At 50.0% G+C, this 18,366-nt stretch overlaps 1 protein-coding gene across 2 annotated transcripts; it reads left to right on the top strand.

The window, feature by feature from the left end:
* The first annotated feature begins 1,173 nt into the window (after window positions 1–1,173).
* Window positions 1,174–17,107, top strand: LOC122107518 (serine/threonine kinase 11 interacting protein). Of its 2 annotated transcripts, XM_042679302.1 has the most exons (25): window positions 1,174–1,233; window positions 1,412–1,497; window positions 4,391–4,596; window positions 4,788–4,862; window positions 5,125–5,220; window positions 5,805–5,912; window positions 6,033–6,104; window positions 7,311–7,437; window positions 7,658–7,761; window positions 7,898–7,993; window positions 8,177–8,218; window positions 8,415–8,561; window positions 8,720–8,804; window positions 9,778–10,134; window positions 10,276–10,481; window positions 10,710–10,826; window positions 10,965–11,133; window positions 13,003–13,227; window positions 13,328–13,431; window positions 14,372–14,469; window positions 14,571–14,749; window positions 14,947–15,028; window positions 15,190–15,260; window positions 15,768–16,015; window positions 16,702–17,107. In XM_042679302.1, exons 2-25 carry the CDS (start codon window positions 1,437–1,439, stop codon window positions 16,858–16,860), a joined length of 3,234 nt encoding a protein of 1,077 aa, XP_042535236.1. In that variant the 5' UTR covers window positions 1,174–1,233; window positions 1,412–1,436; the 3' UTR covers window positions 16,861–17,107. The 2 variants fall into 2 exon arrangements, 1 of the variants encoding a protein (XP_042535236.1); XR_006147364.1 differs by lacking the exon at window positions 16,702–17,107 and having other exon boundaries at window positions 15,141–15,260; window positions 15,768–15,796.
* Window positions 17,108–18,366: the final 1,259 nt, after the last annotated feature.

The following is an 18,366-nucleotide window of genomic DNA, read 5'->3' as shown; positions in this document are numbered from 1 at the left end:
AGTTCTTGAGAGGCGGACTTAATCCTCAAGTTAACAAGAATTGTTTGAGCCCCTACTCTCAACTTTGTATTTGTATGGGGCTTTCCAGTTCAGGATGTAATCCCACTTCATCACCATTTCATAGGCTTTGGGCTGAGAACACACATAGGATCCCATGAATGCTAAACTACATAGTGTAGGAGCATACAATGCCATGTCAAATATTTTTTTCCCTTAGAAAATATCCTTTAAAGTTGACAGTTTTGAGTTAATGACAACTCTTAATTCCTACTCAGGTCCGGCTTACTTTGATTTTCCCGTGCAGAAAAGTGGCACTTGATAAACAACAACAAACCCTTCTTAGAACCGGGAAATCCTGTTTCAAGGTATTTCTTTTCTTTCTCTTAATCTAGTCCAGCAGTGGACATCAGCATTGGACCAGGAGCCCGGCAAAAGCCTGCAAGGGGGAGCTTGGAACCCCAAAAACGCTGGCACGTTTGGCGCTATGGGTCACTGATTGAATAGCCTCCAGGAGTGGCTACGCTTCTGCGAACCTGCCTTCTTTACGACCACACGAACCCGGGGTGGCCACTTCTGCACGCCGGTGTGCTGAGCCGAAACACTGTAAAAACAAAGCCTGGAGGGTGTCTGGGGGTCATCTGAGGCCTGGCATGGCTGAGGGAAAGAGCATAGAGGATTCGGGAGACTGAGTCACAGGGAGGCAGGGGGTGGGACCCCTCAGCCTCGGCTCTTTCACACCGTGAAAAACTCCTTGCCAAGGCGGCCACGTTCTCCAACTAAAGGAGAACGAGGGTGGATTTGGATGAATTTTTCTCTCACCACCAGAAAATTCCCTTTCTTCAAACTTTGCTTCCCCGCCCAGTGTGCAACCAGCCAATCAGGTTTTCCTCGTGGCCCCGAGGGGCTGCCGCGAGCCCAGCCCGAGTCCTCTTTAGCGCAGAGCCCAGCAGGAGCACGGAGGGGCCCTGCAGGGGGCGAGGGCTGGGGGTGGAAAGAGGTGGAACTCTGAGGATTCGTCAGTCTGGCCTAAGCCCCGCCCCAGTCCGACTCGACTGGACCTTTAGGGCGTGGCCTATGCGCCGCCCCGATCGACACGTGTGCATGTTTAGGGCGTGGCTTCCGGCAGCAAAGCCTTTACTTTCCGGTAGTCCCTTGACTCTGCTTCCTTCCGGGGCGGGACTTCCTGTCCATAGGCACCGGGCTTCAGAAGTGGTAGGAGGGCTGTCCGCACAGGTTAGTTCGGCCAGGCGGGTCTTACGTTCCTCGAAAGGGTGGCAGCCGAAAGGACGTCTTTTCTTTCTCTTAACGTGCCTTTTTCCCCCCTTCCTTGCTATACCTCCACTTGCACGAACGCCTGGGCTCTCGGTACCCCGCCCCCTTCATGAGGCTCTTCCGCTTCCTCTTTCCTCAGGCTCCGCCCCCAGCGTCCTGTGGCCATGACGACCGTTGCGCCGGACTCCCTGGTGTGGAAGCTGGCGGGGCTGCTGCGGGAGTCCGGTGAGTGGACTTCCGGTTGCCCAGGCCTCTGGCGAGCTGGAAGTGCCCCCTGCCTTCAGGAGACGAGCCCCCGGAGTTGTGGATTCCACCCTCGGGGTCGCGAGGCGTCAGGGTTGACTCATCTCCTCGCGCCCCGCGGGTTTGGTTCAGCTCCCGGCGTCGTCGACAGTCTAAACTCTCCAGACTCAGAGACCAAACCCGAGCGCCCCTTCTCCACACAGTCTCAGAGGCTGCAGTCATGACTGCCGGCCCCTCAAGACCATGGACGGACCTCGAGCATCGTGTCGCGAGACACGGAGTATAGCACTGTATAGTTAGGGGAAAAAAAAAAAAGCCCGTGATCTGGAGTCAGACTCAACGTAGGTTGGAATCGTAACCCTTTCCGACTCAGGTTTCCGGTTTCAGCACATTGGCCATAGGGATTGTACTTAACACGTTGAGAAAATTTTAATAGACATATTTAACATTGTATGTGCATCTATTAAGTACCCAAAAATTAGTATCTACTATTATTATTTTTTTTTTTTGGGTCCGGTCATGGGGCCTGAACTCTGGGCCTGGGCGCTGTCCCTCAGCTCTTCAGCTCAAGGCTAGCACTCTACCACTTGAGCCACAGAGCCACTTCCGGCTTTTTTTTTTTTTTTTTAGTTTTGCTTATGTGGTGCTGAGGAATCGAACCCAGGGCCTCAGGCATGCAAGGCAAGCGCTCTACCACTGAGCCACCTTCCCAGCCCCAGTATCTAGTATTATTTAATTGCTTCTTTTGGTGCCTGAGCACACTGGAACCAGTATTTGCTTAATAGATGGTTGGCATTAATTGTAGTAGAACAAGCTTTGGCTTTGAGATAAGACAGAAGTAGCAACTTCCTACCAAGCTATATGATCACATCAAGATTTCTAACTTCTTTGAGCTTCAGTTTTCATATATGTAATAGGAGGTGTGTATGTTTGTGTGTGTGTGTGTGTACACACACACGTACAATGTCCTTTGTGCATATGCATCAGTCTTGGAGCTTGAACTGTGGACCTAGGAGCTGTTCCTGAACTTTTGCTCAAGGCTAATGCTCTATCACAGCTCCACTTCTAGCTTTTTGGTGGTTAATTGGAGGTAAGTGTCTCGGGACTTCATGCCCAGGCTAGCCCCACCTGACTTCAAACCACGACCCTCAGATCTCAACCTCTGGAGTAGCTATGATTACTGGCATGACCTATTAGTACCTGGTTTATGATAAGAGGTTAATAGTGCTTTTCTAATTCTGATGAAGTTTAATGGGTACCAATCAGGCACACTCAGTTAATTTTGGCTGTCTTCTGTTACTCTGCACTCCCATTGATGGTATCTTTGGAATCTCTCTTTATATAGCAGTTTTATTTTTGGACCTGAATTAATAACTAAGCATATGTCTTATTTCTTCTTCTATACTGAGAAGTCCTTTGAGGTGGAGAGTCCCTGAACCATGTCTCTACTCTCAGTGTCTAGTACATAGGAAATACTTCATGTAAGGTTGTAGAATTTGTTAATCTATTCAGCAAAAATCTGATATGACTCACCAGGTTTAGAGCTTATGGGATGTGTGAATGAGTGATTATGAAGAAGCAGCAGGAGGGAGATTCTTGTGATGGGATAGTTATGTCAGTTTTAGTGGTGGGCCCGGTAATCTACACAAGCAGCTCCAGAGCTCACTGTTCCTTTGGTATACTAGTGTCAGTTTCCTGATTTTGATACTGTCCTACAGTTACATAAAGTGGGGGAAATTGTGAGAAGATTTATTGTTTGTGGAGATTTATTGTTTATTGTGTGAAGAATTATTAAAGATTTTGGGGGGGGGCAGTTGTCTCACTGTATTGCTCAGGCTGACCTCAAACTCACTATATAGCTGCCACAACCTTCCTGCCTCACCTTCCCAAGAAGAGATTGCAAGCACATGCCTATTAAAAAAGATTAAACATTTTTAGGAAAAATTAAAAAATTATTTATACTTAATTTGTAGCTGTACTTTTTTAGGTAGAGTAATAAGTGCCAAGATGACCAAAAGATGCCCTCGGGGATAACAGTCTTGGTGGTAGAGTGGTAGAGTGATTGCCTATAAGGAGGAGATCCTGATTTCAAACTCCTTTTCCACCAGAAAATTGATGATGGTGTCTTTAGAGAGAGCAGGTTTAAAATAGCAATAACAATACAATAGTGCTTTCATGAATGGTTATTCTTTCCGTACCATGTGTTTTAGTGTTGTTCAAAAGTTTTTATATGTGGGTATTATTTTTGCTATCAGAAAAAAAGAAATAAAATAACGTGCTAACTTTTGTGCAGAAATGAGCGATTGCAGTGTTGAAATTCAGCAGTATTAAATAATACTGAGAAGGTTTCCGGGTGAGATTGATCTTGAACTAGGCAGTAGAAGGGGATGTATCAAAAATGAGAGTGCTGTGGGCTAGGGTAGCTGCAGTTCCAGTGGTGCAAGGAGACCAGGACTTTTTGAGCAGAAAGTGAGAGAATTTGGAAAAATGCGTTGATGCCTCACAGTGGGGCAGTCTCAGGTGTCAGGTTGAAGAATTAGGAGTATTTTTTTTTTTTTTTTTGAAAATATGGATAGCTATAGAAGACTTTCAAGCTGGGGAGGAAATAGAAAGTTTGGTCCTGCTAGATACAAATACATAAATAGAGACGAGAGGAGGGGGAGGGAAAGAGGGAGGAAAGAGGGAAAAAGAGGAGAGAGAAAGAGAGGTGAGAGAGGGAAGAGAGGAGAAAAATTTGGTCATGTAGTGGAAGATCTACAGGGTCCATATGTATCTCTGATCCATAATCAGAGTGAGTGTGTTTGGGGTCACAAAGTCTTAAAACTAAAGGGGAAGATCTTTTATTGAATCCTTCTGTCTGTCCTTTTCTCTTTAGGGGATGGGGTCCTATCTGGCTGTAGTACACTGAGCCTTCTGACCACAACACTGCAGCAGCTGACCCGTGTCTTTGAGCTGTACCTAGGACCATGGAGTCCTGGCCAGACAGGCTTTGTGGCTCTGCCCTCTCACCCTGCCGATTCGCCTGTCATCCTCCAGCTTCAATTCCTCTTCGATGTGCTACAGAAAACACTTTCACTCAAGGTTCCAGGGGTGGGGATCGGGCTAGGTGTGCAGCGGGACTGAGGGAATGATGGAGCGTGGCTACAGGCTAGGGCTACAAGAAGTGTGCAGGGCTGCAATCCACATAATGTCAGGTGCAGGTGGTTGTGCTGAAGAAGGGGTGCTATGAGACGGGGTCTGCTGGGCCTCTGACCTGAGTGTTTGTTTTTCAGTTGGTACACATCCCTGGTCCTGGTCTGCCAGGACCCATCAAGATTTTCCCATTCAAGTCCCTTCGGCAGCTGGAGGTATGGGGTTGTTGGAGCATGTTGGTACGCAAAAGCTAATACGAAGCAGCCATTTGGGGGATGGGGACAGGGAAAGGGGCACTTTTGGTAGGGAGGCCAGACCTGAGGGTATTATTGCTTTGCAGTAATGTATTTAGTCTGTTTTTGATTGAACACTTCACTTTGAACCATAGGTAGGCTTTGTCATCTCCTTGTAGCCCATCAGGGAGACTCAGCTATGGAAGGTCTGCTTTTTCTCATTCCCTTTCTTCCTTTACACCAGCTCCGAGGTGTTCCCCTCCACTGCCTGCATGGTCTCCGTGGCATCTACTCTCAACTGGAGACTCTGATTTGCAGCAGGAGCATTCAGGCTCTAGAGGTGAGGAGGTGGGCTTAAGAGGTGGGCTCCATGCTTCGTCTCAAGAAACACAGAAGACCCAAGTGCTCAGGGTCTCCTTCCCTTCCATCCCTGTGACCCTGCAGTACTCTATGCCTGTCTGTGGACTTATAGTCATACCTGTCATTCCATTAAATAGTATAGTGTATGCTTTCTTCCTCTCCCCATGGTGCAATCCTTGGGGACAGGGGCTTGGACTTTGTTTAAGGCTAACTCTCAGGTGGAGCCACATATATTAAAAATAAATAAATAGCCGGGTGCTGGTGGCTCACGCCTATAATAATCCTAGCTACTCAGGAGGCTGAGATCTGAGGATCGTGGTTCAAAGCCAGCCCGGGCAGGAAAGTCCGCGAGACTGTTATCTCCAATAAGTCACTAGAAAACCAGAAGTGGCACTGTGGCTCAAGCAGTAGAGCGCTGCCTTGAGCTGAAGTGTGCACGGACAGTGCCCAAGCCCAGAGTTCAAGCCCCACGACTGACCAAAAAAAAAGAATGGATGGAGCATGAAAAGAAGATGAGAATGGAATACTGGTAGAGAGAGGGTAATGAATCTGTCCCTTGTTTAGGAGCTCCTCTCAGCCTGCGGTGGGGACTTCTGCTCTGCCCTCCCCTGGCTGGCTTTGCTTTCCGCTGACTTCAGCTACAATGCATTGACCGCCTTAGACAGCTCCCTGGTGAGTCCTCTGAGGGACAGAAGTATTGGGAAAGGGTAAGGATGAGTTTTTAGGAAGGAGGGCAAGTTGGCAGGGGGGTACCCTTAATGAAAAATTCTCTGCCTCTTTTTCTGTCCTCAGCGTCTCTTGTCAGCTCTGCGTTTCCTGAACCTGAGCCATAATCGAGTCCAGGACTGCAAAGGCTTCCTGATGGTAAGCATGAGCAGTCTAACAACTGGTGCACTTGGGCCTTGGGTGACTCTGTAATTATCTCTCCTGGGCGGCTTGTATTCCATCTTGTTCTTTTCTCATGTGAGGAAGCCATATCTGAGGAAGTAGTACTGTTTGGGGGCTTGGGTTCTAGTATAAGACAAGGCAGAGTTCCAACCTCAGCTTCTAATTAGGACAAATGAGTTAGCTTCTTGGTTTGTTCATCTATAACACAGCAATTATTGGAGTACCTGCTTTTATATAGTACATTGGTTGTGACGAATACCCAGTGTTCCTCAGCCCAGTGCTTCACTCAGAAAATGGTAGATTTTTGTAATGATAATGACAAACCTTTTCCCTGTGTCTTTCCATCCCCTATCAAAGATAAAGCTGGATACTCCTTAAAGTGGTAAGGAAAGGTTTTAATCAATAGGAAGATGGTCCAGTATAGACTGAACTCTGCTTTGATTTGTGTTGAGGTGAGTGGACATTTTAAATTGAAAAGGAAGAGTAAGAAAAGCTGTATTGGGGGACTTAGGCACAGGCAGGGAAGTAGAAATTTATGAAAAGCTAGAAGAGAGGTGTTGGTTCATGGGAAAGCCATCTGGGTTGGCAAACTAACTGGCCCATGGTGAAGTTAATCCCTTCCCTTCCTCCGAGACCGAAACCAATCCTACTTTTAGGTGTTGACAGGAACAGAAAGTAAATTACTGTGTAGCCTTACCTTTTCCCAGGAGCCTTGCATTCTCCTGATTAGAAATTATGAGAGTGGGAATTACCATCCTGAGTGTAGCTCAGAGCTGTTAAGAATGACAGTACTGGGCTGGGAAGGTGGCTCAGTGGTAGAGTGCTTGCCTTACATGCCTGAGCCCCTGGGTTTGATTCCTCAGCACCACATAAGCAAAAAGAAAAAAGCCGGAAGTGGCGCTGTGGCTCAAGTGGTAGAGCGCTAGCCTTGAGCTGAAGAGCTGAGGGACAGCGCCCAGGCCCAGAGTTCAGGCCCCATGGCCGGACCCAAAAAAAAAAAAAAAAAAAAGAATGACAGTACTGTTTGCTCAAGTGTTTTAATTGGGGAGGGGGATGAGATCATTTGTGCTGAGAATCTGCAGTTTTTATAGGTCAAGGTGGAGTCAAGAAGAGGGCTCAGAGGAGGACCTTGACTAGAGCTTAGTCAAGGTGAGAATCTTTGTCCTCCTCGCCCACTGTCAGGATTTATCTGAGCTTTACCACTTGGACATCTCCTATAATCACCTGCACTTGGTGCCAAGAATGGGACCATCTGGGGCTGCTCTGGGGACCTTGATTCTGCGAGGCAATGAGCTTCAGAGCCTGCGAGGTGAATGGACCATGTGGGGCATACATGGGAGGGAATTGGGGGACCGTGAGACCCAGAGTGACACAGACACCTGTGCCTCTTAAGCTTTGTGAGGGTTTCCAGCCAGGGCTGGCTCTCTGATTTGTCTGTTTTACCCTTGCACCCAGCACATGTACCACCAGACCCACTCACACCTGCACATGCACCCACGTGCCATCCTCTCCTCTTGCCTCTGCTCCAGGCCTAGAGCAACTGAGGAACCTGCGGCACCTGGATGTGGCCTATAACCTGCTGGAAGGACACAGGGAGCTGTCACCGCTGTGGCTTCTGGCTGAACTCCGCAAGGTGAGACATGGGTGCCTTTGGGGCCTGGGAGCCACCTTCCAGCCTGGCTCTCCTGTGTCGGAGGGCAATGCCTTCTTCACATAGTGGGTGGGGTGGGGCATGAGGCCCACCTCATTCACCTCTCCCCACCCTGCAGCTCTACCTGGAGGGGAACCCTTTGTGGTTTCATCCTGAGCACCGTGTGGCCACTGCCCAGTACTTGTCACCCCAGGCCAGGAATGCTGCCCATGGAGTGAGTGATCATCTTGTATCCACTTGCTTTCCCTTTCTTTCCTGCCCAACCCCAGCCCTATACCCTCTTGCCTCCCCTGGGTGAAGAGCATAAACCTAGGCTCCTTGCTGTTTTGTTAATGCTGACACTCCCTGGGGCCAGCACCACTGCAAACACTGGTCCTCCTCCTCTGTCTCTGTGCAGTTTCTTCTTGATGGCAAGGTCTTGTCACTGAAGGATCTTCAGGTCAGTGTGGTGGGGGCTGGATGGCAAGGACTGATGGAGGCTGAAGTGAAGGGCAGGCACTGGCTGGGGATATAGGAGTGATCAGGAGAGATATCTCTGGCTAAGGGAAGGAAGGACCGGCTCTCAGCTAGCTCAGGCAGGGCAGAGCTGCTCCTCTGGCTCTGAACTACATCTTCTCCCTGTTGTCACACACCAGACCTCTGCGTCCTCGGGACCTAGTCCCATAGCCCCACCTGTGTCCTGGCCAGTGGGGAGTACCACAGAAACCTCAGGTGGCCCTGAGCTGAGTGATAGTCTTTCCTCAGGGGGTGTTGTGACCCAGCCCCCACTTCGTAAGGTTAAGGTAAGTGGTGTGCTTGGCTGCCTGGGGCGCTGAGTTCTTGTTGGAGTGATGGTAGAAGGCCTCATCCTCAGGGATTTTCTGTCAGTTGGGTAGGAGACCATGGGTAGCAGACAGATGCCCCTGGCTTTCATAGAGCTCTGTCCTTCCACCCAACTTAGAGCCGAGTTCGTGTGAGACGGGCGAGCATCTCTGAGCCCAGTGATACAGACCCAGAGCCCAGAACTCTAGACCCCTCTCCTGCTGGTAAGTTAGCTACACCCACTCCTCCCATTTCCCTCTAATGGTGTTTTTATGCAGTTCTGGGAGGAGTAACTTGGGAGGAGTGGAATCATGTAGAGGGTCTCTTAGTCTGTTGCCCTTTTTTGTTATTTTGTTGTTGTTGTTTTGTTTTGGTGGTACTGGAGCTTGAATTCAGGGCCTTGTGCTTGCTATGTATGTGCTCTACCATGGAGCCATGCCTTCCAGCCCTTTTTGTGCTGGTTATTTTTGAGATAGAATCTTGTTTCCTACCCATGTGTTTGCGTGAATTGTGATCTGCCTATTTTAGACTTTGTATTGTAGCTGGGATGACAGATGTGCACTACCATACCCAGCTTCTTTCAGTTGAGATGGAGTCTCGTGGGTCTCTCAGCCTAAGCTAGCCTAGAACCACAGGCCTCCCAGTCTCAGCCTTCACATAGTTTAGGATGACAGATGTGTACCACCACAATCAGCTATGGCTATCCTTTGAGAGGTCTTTTGAGTTTTTTTCTTCCCAGGCTGGCCTAGAACCACCATCTTTCTATTTCCAGCCTCCAAAGTAGAAATGAACCACTGGCACCATACTTTGTCTTTCCTTTTAGTTGAGGAGAACTGCTCCTGGGCAGTAGTCTCTAGGGATTTTTAAGGAGCATTAACTTTGTGGTGTGTTAAGAGAAAGGATTTGATGGCCAGATAAGTCTGAGAAGTGCACAGTTAAACAGTGCAAAGTTGAGTAGGTTTTCTTCCCTGCAGACCCCAGGCCCTTAGGTGTACATCCATATTTTGTGAATCTCCCAAAGTAGCACTTGATGTTGAGGTCTGGGTTGCATGTGACCACGGTGTTCCATAGGACATGCTCCTGAAGGAGGTCTGTAGCCCTTTCCTTGCTTGAAGATAGGCACCACAGAAAGAGCCTAGGATTGTCGTATGGGGTGGGACTAGTAGCTTGCTCAGCTCCATATCCTCTGCTCTCCAGGATGGTTTGTGCAACAACATCGGGAGCTAGAGCTCCTGAACAGCTTCCGGGAGCGCTTTGGCTGTGACTGGCTGCAATATAGGAACCACCTGGAGACCTCAGGGAGCCCCCCTCTGGCTGCCCCCAAGACACCTGCTATCAGTGTCCCTCCCCTGGGTGCCCTGGGCCCTGAGTCTCCCTCCAGTCCTTTGGTCCCAAAGAAGGAAGCTAGAACCCCTGAAAAGTCACCACCAAAGATATCAGAGGAGAGCAGGGTAGTGCCAGAGTGCCAGGAGGAAGAGGAGAGAGAGGAGCAGAACAAAGAAACAAGGGAGGAACAGGAGGAGGAAGAGGAGCAGGAGCCAAAGGAAGTAGAAGGTGAGCACCCTGTAGGCATGTGGGAAACGGGGTCAGGTAGAGCGATGCTGGAACAGCCGGGCTGTGGTGGGCTGCCTCATGGGAGGGTAGTCTCTGGGTGCTTTTCCCTCCTCCGAGCCTCCTCTGCTGGTTTCTCCACAGCGGAGCTCTGTCGGCCCATGTTAGTGTGTCCCCTGCAGGGGCCCGAAGGCCTGCGAGGCAGGGAGTGTTTTCTCCAGGTCACTTCGGCCCACTTGTTTGAGGTGGAACTCCAAGCAGCCCAAACCATGGAGCAGTTGGAGCTGCAGAGTCTGGTGGCAGCTGAACTAGAGCCTGAGGCTCAAGCCCAGGGAGAACCAGTGCTCGGGGTGAGTGATGGGGATGGGACTTCTGGACAAGGCATCGGCTGAGTGTTTTCCAACCCCTCTGATGGACAGGTGGAGGGATGATCTGGGGCAGAGTGCAGTTGCAGTTGGCTTGGGAAGCTGGGCTGGGAGGTACATTCTCAGCATGTGAATGGAGTCCAGAGTCATTGTTTTCCTCTTGCTAGTACCATCCCTAGCTCCTTTCTCCCCTGCTCTCCTCTCATTGTGTAGGGCTCAGATCTGCTTCCAGGGGCCCCTGTTCTTGTGCTGCGCTTTTCCTACATCTGCCCTGACCGGCGACTACGCCGTTACATGGTGTTGGAGCCTGATGCCCATGTGGCCATCCAGGTGAATGAGGTTCAGAAAGCTGTGGGGGGAGGTGGAAAGAGCTGGAAGGAGGGCTCCAGGTTACAGGAAAAAGGTTTTCCAGGCGTGTTCATCTGGGTCCACCTGCTTACAGCTGCCTTCCACCCTGCCTTCTTTCAGGAGCTACTTTCTGTGCTGACCCCATTTACCACTGTGGCACAGCAGCAGCTTGGGCAGGCAAGGGAGCTGCTGGGGGGCAGATTCCAGTGCTTGCGTTGTGGCTGTGAGTTCAAGCCCAAGGTGGAATTGGACAGTGAGGAAGGCTGGAGGCCTTTGTTCCAAAAGACAGGTACCAACCTCCCCTTGACCTCCCTGCACCTCAGCTTCCTACTTCAGGGAAAGCAGCTTTGAGTGGGGGACAGTGGGGGAGCCCCAGGGAGGAAGGCCGAGGGGTATGGGACCAGCTGTTCTGCAGAAGAGAAATAAAACTACCTGCCATCTGTATCACAAATCAGAGGAAATGATATAATGGTATCCTTTTTTTTTTTTTCCTCTCAAAGTCAGGAGATGCCAATTCTATAACTGTGTTTAAACATACTCATTATGTTTTCAAAACTTGAAGACTTTTTTGAGTATTTTTGGCACGCAAAATTTTCAGGAATAACATAAAACCTAGTGAGCCCTTCCTGCACTATCAAGGCAGCTGTTGGGTAAGATGCTTTGGGCGTTGGTGGAATTTGTCCGTTATTGACTGACCTTGAAACTGCTTGATAGCAAATAGCACCTCATGTCATCACTTCATGTTTTGCTCTTTAAGGGTTTTTCTGTTGTAGACCAATCAAAAAGCAAGGTCTCTGAAGATATTGAGAAAAAAGGAATACTCTGGAAAACAACTGTGTTCAAATGTGTGATTTTATTAGCCTCTTTTTTTTTTGGCAGCACTTGCAGCAGGGCTTTATTATTTTTTTAAATTATTTTTTATTTTATTTTTAAAATAGTGCCATGTTGCATTGCTCACCCTGAGCCTGCCTGAGGAGCATGCACACACATTGTGTGAGTGGAAATACCTTGAGACACCTGTTCCTCCCTGGCTATATTCCATAGGTCCTGCAGTTTCTGGGGTCCCTTCTGTGGTGGCATTAATGCACTTTGTCATATGCTACATTCTCTGTGAGCCTCAGTTACCTCGTCTGAACTGAGAAGGAAATGAGTGCCTCCCCCTAATGGTTTTCTTAAGATATTTGAACAAGCTGGTCATTCACATCACCCTGGTGGCTCATACCTATTAGCTACTCAGGAGGTTGAGATCTGAGGATTGCAATTTGAAGCCAGCCTGGACAGAAAAGTCCACAAGACTCTTATCTTCAATTAACCACCAAAAAGCCAGAAGTGGAGCTATGGCTCAAGTGGTAAAGTGCCAGTCTTGAGTTAAAAGGCAAAGAGACAGTGCTCAGACCCTGTGTTCAAGCCCCAGTACCAGTGTTGACACACAGACACAGACATAGACACACACATATACACAACATACAACACACACACACACATACACAAATGTAAACATGACAATAAGGAACCAAGCGTAGTGGCTAGCCCATATAAAGTAGCTACCCTACCTCTGTGGTTACCGTAACTCTGCGGTCTTGGGCAGGGAATGTAGATTAACCTTTTGTTCCCTCATTTGCAAAATAAGATAGAATTTTGGTGGGAAGTGTGATAATATTAGCATGTGAGCTTGCACATGCCTCTCACCTTGTAGCTGCTCTTTTCTCCTTGCTGGTCTGTGTCCTGCCAACCCTATAAGTCAGGCACTGTATTTACGGGCTCAGAGAATGCAGAAGTCTAGCTTTTAATTGATAGAGCCTGGGATTGGACCCAGATCTGGCACCAGTGCCCTTCCTACCTTTTTTCATTCTATTAATTTTGGTGCTGATAGTGCACCAAAGAATTGGTCATCCCAAGGCTGTGGGAGGGGATCAGAGCAGGGCCTGGAATTAGAAAGTGGGGTCTATTTTTGAGGAGACTGGAGCATAGCCCAGCTGCGCTGTCACTGGGATGGGGAAGGATCCATCAGTGACCATGCCTGGAGAGGGAGATGGAGGTGGGGCAAGGTTCAGGAATGGTTGTCATGTGTGGAGCTGGAGATGGCCCACGGACGTCTGAAAGTGTGTGATTGGTGGGGATGTCCTGTGTCATGGGACCCATATCTCTCCCTCCCCAGAGTCTCCTACTGTGTGTCCAGACTGTGGAAGTGACCATGTGGTTCTCCTGGCTCTGTCTGGGGAAACCCTCAACAGGGAGCAGAACCAGGGAGAGCAGTCACTAGCTGTCTCCCAATCCCCTGTCTGTGACCAGCCTGGACAAGGTCACCATCCCAATAGGGTTGATAGCATCCCACCTGAGGTTACCATCTCCCATGGCCGCAGCAGCTGGAGCCTTAGTCCCCGTGAGTATGGTATAGGCAACATAAGATGGGGATGGGCTTGGGGAAGAATGGGCACTATGAGCTGCCATGGGCAGGCTGATGGTCCGTCGGTTGCTCCCAGCCCCTGAGCCCTCTGGCTTCCGCTCTGTGGATCACCGACTCCGACTCTTCCTGGATGTTGAGGTGTTTAGTGATGCTCAGGAGGAGTTCCAGTGCTGCATCAAGGTCTGTGCCACCTGGCATTGCCTACCCCCTCCCACCACCAGGATGCCTGATGTTTAGCATGGCAGCATGAGTTAGTTTGAACACTTGGGAACTACCACTTGTGGCTTTGGGTTTCAGCTGCAGCATTTACTTGCCGTGTGGCTGTGCACACATACCTTAATACTTGAGTTTAGCTGTCTCCAGCACAGTGGAGTTAATCCTTCCTGCCTTACTGAGTGAGAGTCAGTGTCTGGGAGCCGGTCAGGACAGCACCCAACAGTCAGTACCTGGGCCTCTTGTCACAACAAACATATCATTAGGCCCTCTGTTGGAGCCTGGCATGTGGGACCCTGGGATCTGGAGTCAGTTTTGCCCTTGACCTTAGAGTTTGGTGTAACGAGTGTAAGGGAGCCAGATCACACAATGTGAAAGTTCTGAAATCAGGGTAAGATCCTACTGACTCCAGCTTGACTGGGTCAGGAAGTCTTCCTTGGAGGTGTTGCTAAGTCAACTTCCAGGAAAAGGATACTATAAATAGTGCATGGGGGAGTGAGAGTAGCTTCTTGGGAGCCAATGTGCAGAATAAAGGGCAGCTCTTTGATTGGAGTGTGAGAGGCAGGCAGGCTGTTTCAGGAGGGTCTGGTGTGTCTGCCAGGGAGTTTGGATGGGACTTGGGCCACTTGGAGCCACGAAGAAGTTTGAAACAGGAGAGTGGTGATGCGTTCATTATTTAGGGTAGTCATCCTGGCAGTGTGGCTTGGAGAAGGCGAGAGGATCCAACTGAGAGATTCTGGGTCTTAGTGGGAGTGGGGACTAGGGAGGAGAGTGGTAGCATAGGAGGAGAGGGTCTTGAGCTCAGGGTCACCTTGACTGATAATCAGCAATGGGGAGGGAAACTCAGTATTTATTCCGGTCTCTGTAATCACTTTCTGGTTCTTCGTCTACTTCTTTTTCCTCTTAGGTGCCAGTAGTGTTGGCAGGCCACAGGGAGGAGTTTCAGTGTCTTGTGGTTGTGTCTGACCACAGGCTTTACCTGTTGAAGGTTGCAGGGCCAATCTGGTGAGTGAGCCAAACTTGTAGCCAGGGCAGCAGCCTTGTGCCTCCCTGTCAGTCTCACCCTGTCCTCCTCTTATTCTTGGTAACTCTGCCCCCCTCCACAGTGGGCCTCCAGCCAGCTGGCTCCAGCCTACCCTGGCCATTCCCCTGCAGGATCTGAGTGGCATGGAGCTGGGCCTGGCAGGCCAGAGCCTGCGGATGGAGTGGGCGGCTGGGCTGGGCAGCTGTGTGCTGCTGCCTCGAGATGCCAGGCGGTGCCAGGCCTTTCTTGAGGAGCTTGTTGGTGAGGAGGATTCAGGGAGGGTGGAGAAGGGGGTGCTGTGCAGGGCCCCCAGAACCCAGAGTGAGCAGAGGTCATGGGACTTGTTTTTTTTGCAAGTTTCTTAAGTCTAGAATTGGGCAGGGTTGAGAGGTGGAGGGGCTAGGATAAAGGAGGGCAGGACCCTCTGAGGGTTCCAGTCTCCGGCTTGCTCTGTCCAGGTATCTTGCAGTCTCTGCCCCCTCCTCAGAGGAACTGTATCTGCACCAAGGAGGAGGAGGTAACCCCGAAACATCGGCTGTGGTGAGTTAATGGGAGGTAAAGGCCCAGTCTTCACAGAACCAAGACGTGATTCTGGACTGAGCAGGCCCTGAGACTGCTGCCTAACTTCCCTTCCTCCCTCCCTTCCTTGAAGCCCTTCTCACCCCGGCTGACCCTTTTCCTGTGTCTTCCGTGCATCCCAGGCCATTGCTGGAAAAGGACACTTCCTCAGAGGCTCCCCAATTCTTCTACCTTCAGGTGTTCCTGGTTGAAGGTGAGGGCTCTGTGCTGCAGCTGTCACCAGTCTATATCCCCAATCCTCTAGCCAGCCCTCTAGAACCACCAGCCAGCCCCCTGGTACCACTGACCAGCCCCTTGGTGTGCCTCCACAGTGCCCTTATAGTAACACTCACTTCCCTTACAGTCTGGGTGTTCCAGGTGGGGACAGGAGACACCTTGGATTCTCATTTGCCCAGAGACCTTTGCTATGAGGTCCAGGTTTCCTTGAAATGGGTGTGTTGGTTGGTCTGCTCCCCTCAACCAGTCAGAGGGAGAGTAGATCATGGTTTAGGGTGACTGGTATAGACTATCAGAGGGTTTAGAATCTAGAGATTGCTGGCATTTGGACTAGATAGGGCCTTGGCTCCCACAGGCCCAGGCTGCTTTGTGAACCCACCCTCAGACTGGGTTCAGCTCTTCTTTGGAGCAGCACTGGGACACCTAACATCTGGACTGTCTTGGGCCTTCCGCTCTGAGTCCTACCCTGTCTTTCACCTGCCAGGCCTCTCTACCTGCCCTGTGTCCCTGTTGCTGACGTTGTCTACCCTGTACATGTTAGACGAGGATCTTGCAGGGTCCCAGCTGGAGACACACCTCCTAGCATCATCTGGTGAAGCCTCTGAGCAGGCCTCTTTCCTGAGGCCCAACCCTTCCCTGCGGGTCAGGGAGCAGCAGCCCCTCAGCAGCCTGAGCTCAGTGCTGCTCTATCGCACAGCCCCTGAAGACATGCGCCTGGTCTTCTACGATGAGGTGTGTGAGTCCAGGGGTAGTGGGTGGAGAGGACAGTAGGGAACTTTGTCTAGGAAGGCTGAAGATTGGGGGCAGGATGAAGCTGAGGGGTGGGTAGGCATAGTGGAGGGAACATGAGATTGGGGTGTGAGGGTGGGTTTGGATGAGTAGTTGATTGAGCAGGAGGCTGGGGCTGTCAGTAGGAACACCCTGGCCTGGAGCCCAGCCACTTTCTTGCTGGGAGGCCTGTAGTGAGGCAGCCGCTTCTGTGAGTTTGTGTGGTTGGTTACTGTGTGACAGCCATTTTACCTTCACAGCCACAGCATGAGGGGAGGTACTGTTACTGGCCCTGTTTTATAGATGAGAAAACTGAGGCTTGGAGACAGTAACCAACTCTCCCCGGTCACTAGCTGTACAATCAGGAATTGAACCCATGCAGATGCAGTTCCTTGGAGGTGACTCCAGAGCCTGTGTGGCCACATTGGGAGGACTAGAGATGGGCTGAGCCCTGTAGAGGATTACAGTTAGTGCCAGCTGAACTCTGTACATGGCTCAGGGTCAGCATCTTTTATGAAGAGCGGTGACAGGCTTAGGGAGAGAAAAAGATAGTGAGCCAAGGAGGGTGGTAAGTCCTCTCATGAGTCGCCTTCTGTACCTACCTGGGGGAGCCCCTGTGTGTCTCACCTTGCTAACTGTTTGACCTGCAGGTATCTCGGCTAGAGAGTTTCTGGGCTCTTCGTGTTGTATGTGGGGAGCAGCTGACAGCCCTGCTGGCCTGGATCCGGCCCCCCTGGGAGGAGTTGTTTTCAATTGGACTCCGGACTGTGACCCAGGAGGCTCTGGACTTTGATAATGGGTCACATTGACCCCAACTCTGACTCAGGAGTCAGGCTGCAGAAACTCCTCCTGGTCTTGGGCTCTGGCTTCCAGACTGCCTGTGGGCCTCCAGCCTATGGGCACTGGCCATTGAGGCCCAAATGACCCATAACATAAGGGAAGGGTGAGTGAAATTGGTCCCCAGGTGATTTGGCCTAAGGGGAAAGGTTAAGTGGCCAGTGAGAATGGTTTCCCTACACTTTTCTCAGGTATGAATAAAGTTGTTTCTATTCCAGATGTCATGGTGTAACTTAGATGTGTTGCTTGCAGCTTGCCATTCCCCTAACCTCTTCCTGAATGGGCAGCCCTTGGCATCCTTGTTCATACTACTCTGGCCAAGTAGGACTCCTGACTCCTGACCCATAGGCATCCAGTCTGCTAGCCAGCAGTGACCTGTTACATGGCCATGGAATGTCTTGCCAGTCAGATCGCTGAGTCTCTTAGATTCTTATGCTCACATTTCAGTTGGGAATCAGGCCATTGCAGAAGGTGTCTGGGAGAGGGTGTGTGGAGGAAGAGTGTGGCATCTAGAGCCTTCTGCACTTGTCACCTTCCCACCGCACTGCCTCACTCAGCCTAGTATCTTTCAGTCCTCCTGTCTCCATGTCTGGTCATGGCGACTGGCTTAGGAATGCTCATGTGATCTAGTGTGGCCTACTGAGTCCCAGCCCTGGCTTTTGTCTGGAGTGGCCAACGTAGGGGCAAGTCTCCTTCCTGAAGGTTGCTGGCAGGACAAGGTGGAGCTGCTGGCCACGGGACAGTGCACATAGAGGAAGATGGAACTCAGGTGGGAAGGGCCAGATGTAATCCTGGTGATGTCTTTGGGGCCTCAGTCAAGTTGTGTCTGAAGGCACATAGCTCTGTGATTTTAGATTATGTGAACTAGAGAAAACATTTTTTTTTTGTTTTTGAATCAAGCATGAGCTGTTAAAGGAATTGTGACTGCGTAGACTCCTTTTCTGACTTGAACCATTCTGGGGGGTAGTGGTGGTGGATAGCTGTTCTTTATACCCAAGAATGAATATAGCAAGTAGAGTGAGACCCACAGATTTGTGTAGAGAGGCCCTGGCTCTGGTTTCAGCTCCTGAGTGAGGCAGTGTAATTAATCCAGGTCACTGTGTCAGGCCACCAGCCTAAGGTCTTGACAAGTTTGTGGCCTGATTGATGGGACTGCAGAACTAGGACTGTGTCACTCACTGTTGGAATCTTTCTCTTCTAGACCTGAACAGCCCATCCTACCTCTATATTCTTGGAGTTGAAGTACTTAAAATTAATGGGATGTTTTTCAAGCTTTTATTTTATAATATATTTGAACAATATAAACATACCTGAAAAGTTTACAGTGGAACTAAGGGCGTATTACAAAAAGTGAGTTGTCCTTGCTGACCCCTCCAGTCCTTCTCGAATCAAACTTGTTAGAAAATTTTCCCTGTATCTCTCCAGAAATTTGAATGCCTGTCTATTAATTTTTGTACCCATTTTCCCAGAAGCAGGTA

The sequence above is a fragment of the Dipodomys spectabilis genome, unplaced genomic scaffold (genome assembly GCF_019054845.1).
Source record: "Dipodomys spectabilis isolate Male_0828 unplaced genomic scaffold, ASM1905484v1 ptg000051l, whole genome shotgun sequence".
NCBI lineage: Eukaryota > Metazoa > Chordata > Mammalia > Rodentia > Heteromyidae > Dipodomys > Dipodomys spectabilis.
This window is presented reverse-complemented; position numbering and strand designations above follow the sequence as displayed.

Bases quoted from the DNA above. Each gene is read 5' to 3' on its own strand.
- LOC122107518 (XM_042679302.1), top strand. From the start codon at position 1,437: ATGACGACCGTTGCGCCGGACTCCCTGGTGTGGAAGCTGGCGGGGCTG. The intron at 1,498-4,390 runs GTGAGTGGACTT...TTTTCTCTTTAG, and splicing joins GGGGCTGCTGCGGGAGTCCG to GGGATGGGGTCCTATCTGGC. The intron at 14,750-14,946 runs GTGAGGAGGATT...TGCTCTGTCCAG, and splicing joins CTTTCTTGAGGAGCTTGTTG to GTATCTTGCAGTCTCTGCCC.